This window comes from Corvus moneduloides, chromosome 22 (assembly GCF_009650955.1).
Source record: "Corvus moneduloides isolate bCorMon1 chromosome 22, bCorMon1.pri, whole genome shotgun sequence".
Classification (NCBI taxonomy): domain Eukaryota; kingdom Metazoa; phylum Chordata; class Aves; order Passeriformes; family Corvidae; genus Corvus; species Corvus moneduloides.
Window position 1 is genome coordinate 1,968,683 of NC_045497.1, and position 14,678 is coordinate 1,983,360.

General features: G+C 47.7%; 1 protein-coding gene across 2 annotated transcripts; it reads right to left on the bottom strand.

Annotated features, from left to right (window-relative positions):
• Positions 1 to 10,831: 10,831 nt before the first annotated feature.
• On the bottom strand, positions 10,832 to 14,150 carry AURKAIP1 (aurora kinase A interacting protein 1). 2 transcript variants are annotated; one of them, XM_032131793.1, is made up of 4 exons: positions 14,131 to 14,150; positions 13,583 to 13,672; positions 12,522 to 12,964; positions 10,832 to 11,488 (listed from the first exon to the last, which is right to left on the bottom strand). In XM_032131793.1, the coding sequence occupies exons 2-4, from the start codon at positions 13,632 to 13,634 to the stop codon at positions 11,381 to 11,383; spliced, it is 603 nt and encodes a 200-aa protein (XP_031987684.1). In that variant the 5' UTR covers positions 13,635 to 13,672; positions 14,131 to 14,150; the 3' UTR covers positions 10,832 to 11,380. The 2 variants fall into 2 exon arrangements, with proteins under 2 accessions (XP_031987684.1, XP_031987683.1); XM_032131792.1 differs by lacking the exon at positions 14,131 to 14,150 and adding an exon at positions 13,793 to 14,050.
• Positions 14,151 to 14,678: the final 528 nt, after the last annotated feature.

A 14,678-nucleotide genomic window follows, 5' to 3' on the forward strand; every position in this document is an offset into this window, starting at 1 on the left:
ATTGTAATTATTACTATAACAAACCCCTAAATAAACACCTAAATAATTACACACTGCAACAAGGGAAGCTTTGGAAGCATCCAGACCAGATCAGAACTTCACCTAGTCCAGGATCCCATCTCCAGCAGCAGACAGAACCAGACACTTGCAAAGAAATTCCAAGAAACTGAAGCTATTATTATTATTAGATAACATGACCATGAAGAAAAGCCTGCTGTTAACTCATCACTGTCCAAACCAGACCCAGAGAACTGCTGGTTTGTTTCTAGGGAAAAACCCTAAAATAATCTTCAGCTAAGAACCTCACAAAACTCCCCTGCAAACTCCAACTCTGACATTTATATGAAGTGAGGAGATTTGGGGATAATGGGATACAAACAGCCCCTCCCTCCACGTTCCCACCCTCATCACCTGAGCTGTGGCACCACCTGGATATGAACAAATCCAGCCTAATTGCAACCCTAATCCCATCAGCTTCTCTTTGCCAGCCTCAGGAATTCCCATTATTCCAACTCCAGAACCACCTGCAGGCAGCAAAGGCTCCTGTTCCCGTGTCCCTGACCTGTGCCAGGTGTCACAACAAGGACAGCACTGCTCCAGAGCAGCTGCTGGGCCAGGAATCTCTTGCAAGAAGGAGCTTTTCCTGTTGTCCCCATCAGGACAGAGCCACAGCAGGCTCTGATCTGAGGCCTGCGTTCAGAGCAGCCTGGAAAATACCTGGCTAGGAGGCAGAAAGCTGCTCCCAGCGCACAGACAGCAAATCCAGCACCTTGTCCTTCCCCTGGACCCTCCCAACCACGGGCAGGACCTTCCAGCTGCAATCCCAGGTTGTTTTCCCACCTTTCTGCCTGCCAGCTGTGGCACTGCAGAGGTTACTGCCTGCTCCTCGCAGGGTTTCTGGGAGGGAGGCAGATTGCTGTGGTTGCTGCTGTCATGGACTGGATATTTCCTGACTGCAAGAAGCCAAGTCCAGGCTGAACAAGGCTGAAGTCTCCTCAAGAAAATCACCCACGGGAAGGGAAGAGCAGCAGCTTCGCTGGGGCTCACAAAGAGGGGAGGAAAGGGACACAGGAGCCTGGTTTGCAGAGCTCTGCCTTGTCCCCTGTCTAATCCTGCACAGTCTGCAGCCAGCCCTGCTTCCTGGAGCTTTGCTGCTCCAAAGACATCCTGGAAAAGCAGCTGTGTCAACATTTTTCCTGGTCAGGAGCTGAATTTTTAACGAGATTCTCCATTCTGAGCTGTGCAGTGCTCCCCAGCCTTTCTCCTTCCCCACTCCCAGGGGAATTGGGGAATTGATTCATCCCTTGGCTGCCCACTGCTCATCTCCAGCTGACCACAAATCCTGACCAGAGAAAGGAACCTCATCCAGGCAAGGGAAAGGGACTTTCCAGCACCAACAGCAGTGGTTTTGCAGGCTCTGCACCTGCCGTCAGATCAGGTCAGCAGCACAAGAAAGGCTCCCATGTTCCCAGAGTTGTCCCTTTTCCATTGTGGCAAAAGAAAATGGGTATTTCACACCTATTTCAGATAGAAAGCAGTGACTCAGGTGGACAAAGCCCTGCTAAAAGTGCAGGGGGCACAAGGTTAATTGGCTTGTGGGAAGTTATGACTGTCAGGAAGTTTCCTCTTCCCCATCTCTTCCATTTTGAACATTTTTGTTCTCAGGCTGCACTGAGAGACCTCCCAATAAATCCAAATTGAAGATTAGCAGCCAGAAAAACTGAGCGAGTCTCAGATCAGGAGGAAGGTCTGATACCAAGGGGAATCCTCCATCCTTTACTGCACTTTTGAGAGCCACTAACCCTGGGAAGCAGGAGTGGAAGTGGCCCCTTCCACCCCATCTTCACAGCCATAAATACATGAATTTAAAAGGAATGCAAGCATTAATGATCTGTTGACACAAATTACAGTACAAGGCCTTGTGCGCAGGATTTGTCAACACTCCAGGCTTATCATCAACAACTTCTTTAAATACAGGACCCAGAGTGCTCCACCAGGATCAAAGGAAAAGAGAAAATACCTGCCCATGGGAAGAAAAAAGGATAAAATTCCTAGAATATAAAAGTAGTAGGGAGTGCTACAGCTTAGGAATAAAGAGTACAAGAGTACAGCTAATTGACAGTGGCAAAGGCAGCAAGGATTCCTCAAAATAAAATACGGAGAAAAAGAACTTTGCATGGGAACAGCAAAAGAAAGGCACTGCAGTTCAGGGTTAATTTACACCATTTTTCACTTGGTGGCAAAGCTTTTCTCTTTAAAACAAATCTTCCAGCTGCCACGAACCCCTTAAGCAAGCCTGAAATAATCCAGCTTAGAGCAAGAGCTGTGAACTGAAAGGACAAAGCTGAAAGCCAACCACAATGACAGGGCTGCCGAGCAGAGGCTGTCATTACTGCAGGGCTGGAACAAGGCGGGCACCTCCCAGCCCCAGCATCGCCGTGCTCGTTCCCCAGCCACAAACACAAAACCCCCTGATTTGCCTTCTCTGAAGGGCACATCCAGAATGACAAGTTGATGGTCTCACCACATGTTTTTCTGCTTCGTTTCATTTCACTGGAGTCCACTGTAATCAGCAGCCTGAGGTGCAGCCACCAAAGCAGCTGCTGAGGCAAACGCTCACGGGCTGGGGGAGGAGGAGGACACAGCTCTGACACCTTTAGACTGCGGGTGAATAAAAAAGCATCATGGCAACATTAAATAACAGCTCTGGGACAGGCAGAGAAAGGTGAAATCCACAAAAATACCCCACGGGCAGTCAGTGCCATGGTCTCAGCCATGCTGTGCCCAAGCACTCCTCAATCCCAGGACTGTTGAGGTTGGAAAAGACCTCCAGGGTCAGAGTCCAAGCTGTGACTGAGCCTCACCTTGTCACAACCAGCCCGGAGCTCTGAGTGTTCCTGGGACAGCTCCAGGGATGGGGACTCCAGCACCTCCCTGGGCAGCAATTCCCATGCTTAACAACACCTCCCATGGGGAAATTTCTCCTGATGTCCAACCTGACCCTCCCCAACTGAGGCTTCATTCCGAAGCAAAGCCAGAGGAATAGGAACAGCACCAAGGTTTGGGGGCTGTCCTTCACAGGCAGCTCCTCAACTTCCTCCTGCCTTGAATCTCCAGCTGGAAGCTCCACTTCCCTGAGTGCCCAAGGAGCAGAAATTAATTCATATGGATGGCCAGGAATGCAGGAATTTAGTCAGATGGAAATGCTGAGAGGGTTTTGATCTGCTGAACACACGGAGCTGTAGAGATTGTCTGGGACGGACCTGGATGCGCCCAAGTGAGGAGTTAAAGTGCAGCATCCAGAGCTTTCCAGCTGCGTGGATTATTCCCATTAATCCATGTGTTTGTGTGTTCTTTCAGCACTGCTGTCCTCGAGCAGGTCACAGAGCTCTGTCTGCACCCACAAGGCATCTCCAAAAACTCCCTGGTTCCTGGATTCCAGCGCCCTTGGATGGCACAATATTTAAACACCCCCTTTGGCTGAAAAGCTTCAGATTCCTGGGATTCATCTCAAAACCATTAATAGAAACCAGTTACAAAAACAGAGAAATTGCCCAGGAAACCAACACTGATTTTCTTTCTTTTTTTTTTTTTTTTTTAAATTCCAGACAGAAGCTACCCAAAAAAAAAAAAACAACTGCCCAAGGAGAAATGGGAAAACAACAGGGATGGAAACAAAGACACAAAGCAGCACCTCACTGACACCCACAGAGCAGGCATAAATTATAGTTTTCTCTTAAGTTTACTATTTTTTGCATGACCAAACTGTAAGAAGGTAAATCTGAAAAATCAGTTCTCTATAAAAATAATTCTTAGTTGAAAAGAAATTAATTTTAAGTACTTGCTATGATTGTTTCAATCTAAATGCTGTTAAAAAATAGACAATTAAAATCAAATGTGTTTTCTGGTCCCTCATTCACGTGTGCAAGGCTCTCTCTTGGTCACAGCACACTTGGGTCTGTCCCACACAGCTTCTGGTAGGAAAAATTTGGAATCTAAACAGACAGGAGCAGGAGGGAGCCATGGAACACAAAAGGAAATGAGTCACCCAAACTCACAGAGCAGAGCAGTGGCAGAATTGGGAGCAGAGCCTAGACCAGCTGCACACCAGCCTGGGCAGAATTTGGGCAAAATCCTGATTTTAACTTTCCAATGCCTCCTATTTCATCTCTCTTGCCTCTCAGATCTTCCCAGTATTCCCATTCCCTAGGGCAAACAGGAGTCATTCCTACCTGCTCCTTCTTTACCCCAGTGAAATGATATTTTCTAACTTTTATTTCATTTAAATTATTAAGTACTCATCTCCCAGTCTATTCTGAGAGCCAGCAGTGTCTTCAACACAGAGTGTTAAAGAAAAAGCAGGTATGAGCTCAAAATCCATGAACCGTGAGGGGATGGAAAAATCTGCAGCTCTGGAGTTGCAGCAATCAGAACTCCAGGAGTGGCTCTGTTCATTTATCTGCATCTGTTAATCCTCCCCTAAAGTCCACAGCAGCAGCCAGCAACTGGATTTTCCTAGGAAACAGGGATTTTTTCAGGGCCACTTGCAACTAAACTTTCTAGATCTCTCCAATGATCCCCCAAAATCAACTTTCGAACCTGGAGTGCCTGAGACAGAAGAGTGTCCAACCCATGACACGGGACTGACTCACTGCCATGTGGTTCTGGAGCATCTCAGCTTTCCCAAATCCACAACGAATCCATCAGGCTGCGCTCTAGGGGACGGATCTGCAGTCCTGGTCCAATTTGGCAGCTGGCAGACAGCACCGAGGCTCAGGAGGAAATGACTGAGGCATCAAATCACCCCTTTGAACTGTGCTTGTCTCCAGAAATGTGGGAGAAAGCAGCAGCTCCTGGCTGCTCCTCATCCACTTTCTGAGTTCCAGGGAAAAGGCACCAAACCTGGGTTCTGTGTCTGAAGGGGCACGCACTTTGCACCCTCTTTCATTCCAGATTTTGAGGCACTTCACATGGAAGTTGTTAAGCCTACATAAAGTTCTGGGGAAGAGAGGGCAGAAGCCAACTGGGCTGAAAAACCGTGTCCAAAAATCCTGCTTCACTGTCCAGTATTCCAGGTCACTCCCAAGCCCCTGGAGCAGGCTGACCACACCACAGCCCTGACCACAAGCACAGCACAAACTGAATTTCACTCCTCCCACAGGCAGCACTAAGTCAGGTTCCCCTAACCTGGGAAAAGCTCAAACCACAAGCACCCAGCACTGCTCATTCCTGTGAGGAACGAGAAAATTCTGGGAGTCCTCAGGAGCTGAGAGCTGACATTTTGTGTGTCCCCTTTCTGGCCACCAGCACTGTGCCTCAAACCACAACTTTTGGCCTCTCTGCACGTGGGAACAGAGCTCTGGTACCAGGAGGTTTTGAGGGGAAGCTCCACTCCTCACACTAATTGCAGCCCATCCATTGCACCCGCCTAAAATAATTAAGCAGTGGGATTCCAGGCACACCAGCTTATTTTGAGATCAGAAGTGACTGGGAAAAGAGTGGAAAAATTAATGGGTTGGTTCTGAAGAGGGTGCTCAAAGGTGCCTCCCAGAGTTGTGTTATTTACCTCACGTTTGCAGGCCGTTTCATTAAAAATAAAAATACTTTGGGTGAAAGGAGGTTGCTTTCCATAATGCAATAGAATCCTCCTGCCAAATTTAGACACATAAACATGGAGCCTGGTCAGCTTTTAAGGGTAGTCTATGTGAAAAGAGTATTTGCTCAGGATTAACCCAAGAGGACTCTGGCAACCATAATCTTAGCTAAAAAACCCCAGGGTGCTGCTTCCTTTGCCTCCTTTAGAAATCAAGTGAGAGTTCCCACTCCACTTTGGGGATGACACCACATGTGGAAATGCATATTTTTCCCTCAGAACAATGTGGAAATCCCTATTCCTCCCTCAAAACAACGTGGAAAAGTTCAGGTGACTTTATCCTGCCATCCCCACTCCAGAAGGAGCTGTTCCTACTCTGGAAGCCACATTTTCCTTTGCTTTCCTTTCCACAATCAAAAATCACTCCAGGAGAAGGTGTTGCCATCCAAGGCACAGATATTGTTATTTTCCACTCTTTTTTTTTTTTTTTCCACAGTCCCAGCTTTTTGCATCAATTACTGGTGAGAGAAAGTTTTCCTGCCTTCCCTTCCCCAAGGGATGATGTTATCAGCAAGCAGGACACATTTATCCCTGCCCTACCTTCCGATGGGCCTACAGGAGTCCTCAGGGATGGCAGGAGGCCAAGAATAACACAGGATATTCTCCAGCATCACAGAGACAGTGAAATCAGGCAGGGAGAGTCCTCTGGAGGTGCCCACTCAAACCTGGGGAAAGCCACAGATAAACTCCAGATGCAGTAATTCAAACAGTTTGAGCAACCCAAAGGCTGCTCAGTCAAGTCAAGGGTGAGGAGTCCCAGATTTACCCTGGGGATGTATCTGGTGATGCTGGGCAGATTCCAGCTGGTTGTGCCATCCTGGCCTGGCTGTGCCAGTGCTGACAGCAGGGAAAACCCTGCATCCCTGAGGAAACAGCCCTGACTCACCCAGGGAGAGAGGATGCTGAGTAACGTGGTGCTGCTCACACTTTGCTGACTCTGACTCCATTGCTTCCACCTCTTTCTCCTTCAACTTTAACCAGTTCCTCACTGGCTGGGGATAAAGCTCAGCCAGATCATCCTACCATGAACTAATTCCTTTAAAACACAAAAATCCCAAACTATTCATTTTTTTACCTGCTGTGCCAACTCCTTGCTCACAACTCCACATCTTGGTCTTGGCACCAATCACTTTACAAGTGGGAAAGGGATTCTGAAGTGTTCCAGCTGCTGAGAGGCTCCAGGAGTGGTTTTTTCCAGACCTGGACACACCAAAGGCACTGACATTCCCTCAGCACAACACCTGCCTGAGCAGCACCAAGCCTTCGTTACTGAACAAGTAAAGAAACCTCATTTTTTAAATAAAATTTCATGTTTTCTACTCCAAACAAAATTTTAGCCACTTCCATTTAGCCTTGTCAAGGCACCTACAGTTATATTGCCCCCTGTGCATTCAAACTCCTCCTTCTTCCCATTATTTTGCAGAAAATTCCAGCTACATTCAAGGGGGACAAGTCTCAGTTTTATAGTTCTTAGTGCCCATGCAGGGAGCAAGACTAAAAAATTCCCTAAATCAGGGATTTGACACAAAAGTGATGTATCAGATGGTTTTCTTAAATTCTCTGACTCATAGAACTCCTTGTTTCAGTTTTGTTCCTCTGTTTTACAGGGAAAGCCAAGCAAGAATGGATTCTTCCACAGGAAAACCAGCACCCTGTGTTTGCTCCAAGCTACCTCAGGTGTTTACAGGAGCTACAGTTATTGATATTTTTATTTATTTATTTTAAAAGCAGCAGGAAAAAAACAAAAAAAAAACCACTTTTCAACCCATTTCAGCTCTGCAAATGCTCCAGGCTGGGTACAGAGTGCTGTTATTTTTGGAGAGGTTCAGCCCAAATGACCCCAAACCAGGATGTTTTCCTGGAAAACAGAGCAGAGCAGCATGAATGGTGAAAAGAAAAGATGGCATTTGAGGCAGCCACAGGTGCTGTTTGTGAGATCAGTCAGATCACCTCAGCCAGGTTTTCAGCTGGTGGGAACAAGCCTGGTTTGTTAAATTTGGAACCTCTGGATCAGGGATCAGTCCCACCAAAGCAGACCTGGCTCCAGGATTTGAGAAGGAGCAGGTCAGAGCTCCTGGAGCCAATGTACACCAACATTTTGGTTTTTCACATGAAAGTGCCCCATTTAACAGGGCATGAGCTCACCAGAGTAAAGGTGCCCACTGTTCCTGCTCAGGAGTTATTAGGCAATGGTTGTCAGGTCCTATTAATGGCCTGAAAGGTGTTTTGTGCACCAAATGCTCATAAATATCCCCTGACATGGGCTGATTTACTTCTTGAGACTGGAGCTCATTAATGGAAGAAAGAACAGTTCCCCCAATAAAGACATCAGAACAGCTTGGGATTTTTTGCAGAGAAATCCTCCAGCAGCAAAAGGAGGAGGCATCACCCCCATCCTTTCCCTCTGATGTTAAAAAACCCCAAAACAAAACCAACCAAGCAAACAAACCAAAAAACCCCAAACTCAAAGCAAACAAAAACCCCACAAACAACAACAGACAAAACCCCAAATAGAAATAAACCACACACACAAAAAAAAAAAAGCAACAAAAAAAAACCCCACACTCCAAAAAACCAGGTTTTAGGCACACCAGCTATCAGGAGCCAATACAACATGAAGAATATTTCTCTTTATTTCCCTTTTTGCTGCTCCAGTTGTGTGCAGCCAGGGGCATCCTACAGCCTGTGCACATGTGTACCTTCTCCCATGAAATCATCCTTGAAAACATTGGGAATAAATCCTTTCAGTCTGCACCACATGCTTTAGGATTTAAGGATTCTCAAACCTTTTTCCTGCCTACAACCAGCCTCAATTCAGATCAGTGTTTTCCCTCTGGTGCCTTTGCAACCTGTGCAGCTCCTGGTTTGAATGAGCTCAGGGCTGGTTTCTGGAGCAGGAGAAGCCATCATTACATCCCACCCCATTTCCTCTCCACGTGGCTCCTGCCCGTGCCAGGGACACGGAGAGGGCATCCCTGAGCTCAGACTCACTGTCTGCATCACCTCAGGGCTGCTCTAACAGCTCCCAGCCCATCCACCAGGCTCTGCAGGGCAAGCACAACATTCCCAAAGGGAAGGAACAGCTTTTTGTGCTCTAAATAGGCACCAGTTGCTCTTAACCAAGACCAGTAGTCTGCTGGACTTTCCCTTTTCCCATGATGAACTCAGACAGGAATTGAATTTATGTGAAGTGAGCCAGAACTAGAGGAGACAACATCCAAAAATGTTCCTCTGGAGAACTGGAGAGTGGCTGCCAGGGAGCTGAAATCTCTTCTGCGCACCCCAGACCATCACAGGGTTAACCAGGCATCAATTGCTGATCTGCTGCAATTTATACACAATTTAAATGTTTCTACTTTCCACCCATTTGGGTTTCAATCCTTGTTACCAAAGGGACCAAACTTCCTGATTTGCAGTGAAATAGAAAGGTTGCTGCTTTACAAAACGTTGGAATTGATTTTGTAATCCTCATCAGTACCATAAATCTGCTTCTGCTTTAATCCTAAAAGGCTCCTATCATTTCCAACATCTCATCTCTACCACCATGGAGCACCAGGCAATTTTCTAGTTATATAAAGTACTGGAAGTTGAGCCAGGCTTTTTGGAAAAAGCTGCTGGAAGCAGTTATTTCACATTGCTCCCTTTCCCATATACAATCAGGCCTGATTCTCAGCTGTAAGGTATTTTTAAGTTAAACTGGATTCATTTGTGGCTGCAATAACTGGCCTCTAAAAAACTTCAAGGATCCATACTGATGTCATTGAACACCATATTTTCTAGAGAAGACTTTTAAAATGCATTTAAGTCTTAACTCTGGTAAGAATCATTGCTCTCCAGGTCAAGGAGACAACCAAAATCCAGTTTGTCAGGAACTATTACTTGCTAACATGAAAAAGAAATGGTATTTTTGCCACTGCCACCACATTGCTGGGCTCTGACCTTTCCAAAATGGGGCAACACCCTCCACATTTGCAATGGGATTTGGTTCAGAGAAACAAAATTCAGAGTTTTCATCCCCTCCAAGTCAGCTGACTTCCTACTTCAGAGCCAACTCATTCCAGCACAAACCTGATCACTGTGAGGAAACTCCTCAACTTGTTCTGTTCAGCTGAGTTTGCTGCCTGCAGTGAAGTGCATGCAATCCAGGAATTAGAGATGACAGAAATTTGGTTTATAGTCCAATTTTGAGGGGCCTTTCCAGCCCAATGAGTGACATAAAATCACCCCCCCACCAGTTATCTCCAAGCTCTGTAATAAACAGCATGAAATTGTCTGGCTTTCAACCATTTCCTCCCAGAACAGCAAAATAATAGAAATCTTCAACATTTTGGGAATTTTAAGTCAAAGCTTTCCTGTTTGCAGCCCTTTTTTTGTTACCACAGCTACATATACACATAAACCTTTCCTAAGTGTGCAGATTCAGTGGGATGCAGATATTTTGGAGAGGAAGAGCAGCTCCTAATAAAGCTTTGTGAGTATATCCTGGACTCGTGCTCCCTCTACAGAAAATCAGGGGCAGTTTTCCTCTCTGATTGAGAGTCTCAAATCACATCCTGTGGTCAAGAACACTGAAGGAAGCTGACACAGCCCTGGGATGTAAAACCTGGTTAGTCCCTTGTAAGACAGAGTTTTTCCACAAGGAAAACACAAATCCTGAGAGATTTAAGATGTTAGGAAGGAATTCTTGCCTGTGAGGGTGGTGAGGCACAGGTTGCCCAGAGAAGCTGTGGCTCAGGATGTCCTTCCTGCAGCCAGATTAAACTGCACCTCGTAGCAATGACTTCCAGAGATTATTCTCCTCCCTTTCAGTTTATTCTCTCCTAGCAGAAAAAAGGGAATCATTTTCAGGGAGTTTCCCACAACGACCAGCCTGAAGGAGCTCATTCTTTTCCCCCCTCAGTCCACCCCAGCCCTTGAATCACACTAAACCACCCAGAACTGCCTCAAACCCCAAAAAGAAAAGCAGAACCCAAACCAGAACCCAGATAAAAAGTCCTCTCTCAGGGTTTATTTTAGACACCTGTATTTTTCACAGCTTTCACGACTCTCTTCAACCATGCAAAACCAGCTGATTGTATCAGGGTTGTCTCAGGTGCAGAAGTTTTTGTTGTTAATGAATAATTAGCTCTGAGCTTCTCCTTTGACCAATATCTGGATGTTCCACATGACAGGGGTCAATCAAAGACAAAAATAACCATTTTTTATTAACACAAAGTAGAAGTCAAAAATAAATGTGCCTTTCAAGGATGCTCATGCAATGCCCCAGGCACGTGCACACCAAGGCTCCAGGTAAGAGACAACAAAAGCTCTTGCAGGTACATTCCATGGAATTCTGATCCAATTCCCATCCCACCACAACTCTTAGGAAAACCCCAGCCTTTCTGCAGCAAGGCTGTGAAAGAATGCAGTTTAGAAAAGAACATTTCCAAAGCTTTGTGCCATATATACAGTGGGAATTCTGTCACTGATCCCATCTCCCACACCTGATTGTTCTTAGGTTCAGTCTCATCTTAAAGAGGGACTTCAGAAACTGCCCACAGGACAGCAGTGCCAAGCCACCAGAAAAGAGCTCACACCTCTCCTTTGGGGAGGAAAAGCTGCCAGCTTTTCTCTTGGAAAACTCCTTTGTACTATTTTCATCACAATCAGAAAAAGGTTAAATGTCACCAACATACTTAAATATTTTTTTAATTACAATTACAGGTTAAAATTTATGACAGGTGTTTTTTATCGCTTGGAACTCCTCAGGTAGATCTTGGGGGTTTGCCACCCTGCAGGAGCACTTTTCAAGCCAGCTCTTTTCCAGATGCGCTCCAAATCTTTCTCAAATTTGATCTAAAACAGGAAAAAAAAAGAAAAAAAAAAAAGGTAACACAGCTCAGAAGCAACACCCACTGCCCACACATCCCAAGGACAATGCAGGTGTAACACACACAAAGGAAACAAAGGGTTTAAGTGACAAAATATTTGATCTTACTGCAGAAAATACATCAGAAGACATTAAAAGGCACAAGGATCTCAACAGTATCATTTTAAAAGTTCTGTGCAAGGAAAACTGAGAAGGTGGGCAATGAAATGGTGAAGGAAATAAGAGGATTTTATAGTGTTCAACACTGCCTCCTACAGATCTGAAGCAGTGGAATTACAATTAACCCCAGTTTGCATCTGGGCAAGGTGAGAATTCCTAGAGAATGAACTAAATTATATCCCACGAAAGGCTGTGCTGAAGGAGAACATCCCCAGCATGAACAAATCTCTGTGTCTTCCCTCATTTCCTTCCATTAAAGGAAGTAAAAGGCTTCTGTGTAGAAAAACAGATTTGGAAGCACCTAAGGATGTTGTCAAGACAGGAAAGAAATTAAGGTTTAACCAGTCTCCCTGATGCAGGGTAGAGACATGAATTCATCCTTCACACAAATGCTAAAACTCATCTCCATTAATCACACCTATCTGTAAATTACTGTCATGGAAGAAAAATTATGCCCAGCAATTATCACATTTATGTTTGGAATCATAGAGTCACTGAGGCTGGAAAAGATCTCCAAGACCACTGAGTCCAGCTGTGACTGATGCCCAGCATTGTCACCCGGCACTGAGTGTCACATCCAGGCATTCCTTGGACACCTCCAGGGTGAATCCACCACCTCCCTGGGCAGCCCCTTCCAACGCCTGACCACCCTTTCCACGGAGAAACTCCTCCTGATGTCCAACCTGACCCTCCCCTGGCACAGCTTGAGGTTAAATGCTGAATTCATTCAGGCTCATTTTCCCCCAAATCCACTTAGCTCCATCATCCAACACCTGAACAGGAGCTGGTTTGATGTGTGGGCACATTTCTGTCAGGGAACTCCCCCTCCCCTGAGCTCACCTGACGCTTCTTCTTGCGCCCCTCCTTTACCCTCCTGCGGATGAACTTCCTCCTCTTGATCAGCTTCTTGTACTTGTGCCTGTTCATTTTCCTCCTGCGGATCTTCAGCACATTCCTGCACTGCATTTTGCTGCCCAGGGCTCCCTCTCCTTCCCCCACATCCCTCGTCCCAGCAGGAGGGGGACACTCGGACGGCTGCGGGGTTTCATGGCTCGCTTCTTCCTGAGCACCCTCGGCTTTGGGCAGGGAGTACCTCACTGTCAGCCAGCTCTCCAAGGGGCTGATGGAGAGTTTCCTGGGAATCAGGATCTCCTCCAGCTCAGGGTCCAGCGTGTGCCACTGCTGGGGCTGGGCCCCGCTGGTGTTGGGGGGCTGAGTGCTGTAGCGTGCGGATGGAGAACGGCAGCAGAGGAAGGAGGACACTGACCTGGGCAAGAGGTGGCCTTTGGGAGAAAGGGATTGCACTTAAAAGGCAGAATTTCCCAGCAGGAGCATGAGAAAAGCTCTGCCCAGCTCTCAAACCAGCAGACAGCTCTGGCCAGAACACGCCAACAAAAGGAAACGCTCACAGAAGCTGTATTGTCATCACAAAGGCAAGGAAATCTTTCCAAATTTTAACTACCATGCTGTAATGTTAAAAATACATTCTGCTTCACTGGGTAAGCTGCCCAGGTCACCCAGAGCAGGGTGGAGCTTCTCCTTCACTGGGGGTTGGAATTCCATGGTCTTTAAGGCCCCTTCCAACCCACACCATTCCGTGATTCCATTAAGTGGAACGTTTTCTGAAGGAAAATCAATTTGGAATGGTAAGGAGCTGTTCACTCCTGTTCAAACCTCTCTGGTGCTAAGGAATCTCCTCCTAAGGTTAAAAGAGGTTAAACCAAAGCTACACTGTACTTACAGAATAAATCAGAGACATAATAACATTTGACAACCACTGACTCAACAACAGCCTCCTCCCTCCTGCGCTGCTTGGTGGAAAAGAAACTTCTGGGAGTCCAATTACCCCAGGAAAATAACCCCAAACAAACAGAAAACCTGGTCACACAAAACCAATTTACCTGCAATTCTCGAAGCCTTCAGTAACTGGGAACTCAGCTGTGATATTAACATTTTGTTTCACTTTGTTCCCTGGCAGACCCAGCAAATGACTGTTCGAATAAGAGCATTTATTCAATAAGGCAAACACGCAGCTTAAAAAAACCTTCTCCATTCAACCCCAAACCCCAAAAATATGCACTGAGACACCCCAAACACCCTCCTGGTTTTACCCTCAGTCTGTCGGGCTCTGCTGTGGGGGTCAAGCACCGGGGCAGCTCAGCCGCAGAGGTGATTTATTAATAAAGCTTGGGCTGTTTCAACGTTAAAAACACGGTAACTCCAGCCGAGCTCCCGAGCACAGCCCTGTCCCCCCCTCAGGCCGGGAGGAGCAGCCGCGCGGCCTGAAGAACGGGTCTTCACCGAGGGGCCGCCTCCCTCCCCTCAGCCCTCCCGGCGCTGCCGCCGCTGTCCCGCCCCAGGCACGGCCCGCACGGAGCCCTCGGGGTGGCCGTGCCCGCCCTCCCCTCACGGCCCCGCCGCCATCGCCGCCATCGCCGCCATCACCCACCGGCCCCGCCGCCACCGGAACTTCCGGCCGGCCGCAGCGCCCCCTGGCGGCGCCCAGGGGGAACGGCCCCTCACGGCCCCTCACGGCCCCTCACGGCCCCTCACGGCCCCTCACGGCCCCTCACGGCCCCTCACGGCCCCTCGTGCTCCCTTAACGTGCCCGTCTCGGTCCCTCACGGCCCCTCGTGCTCCCTTAACGTGCCCGTCTCGGTCCCTCACGGCCCCTCACGCTCCCTTAACGTGCCGGTCTCGGTCCCTCACGGCCCCTCACCGCCCCTCGTGCTCCCTTAACGTGCCGGTCTCGGTCCCTCACGGCCCCTCACCGGCCCCTCGCGGCCCCTCGTGCTCCCTTAACGTGCCGGTCTCGGCCCCTCACGGCCGGCCCTCACGGCTCCTCACGGCCCCTCACGGCCCCTCGTGCTCCCTTAACGTGCCGGTCTCGGTCCCTCACGATCCTTCACGGCCCCTCCTGGCCCCTTTGTGGTCCTTCATGGTCCCTCACAGTCCTGCGTGGTCCCTCAAGGTCCTTCATGATCCCTTGTGGTCACT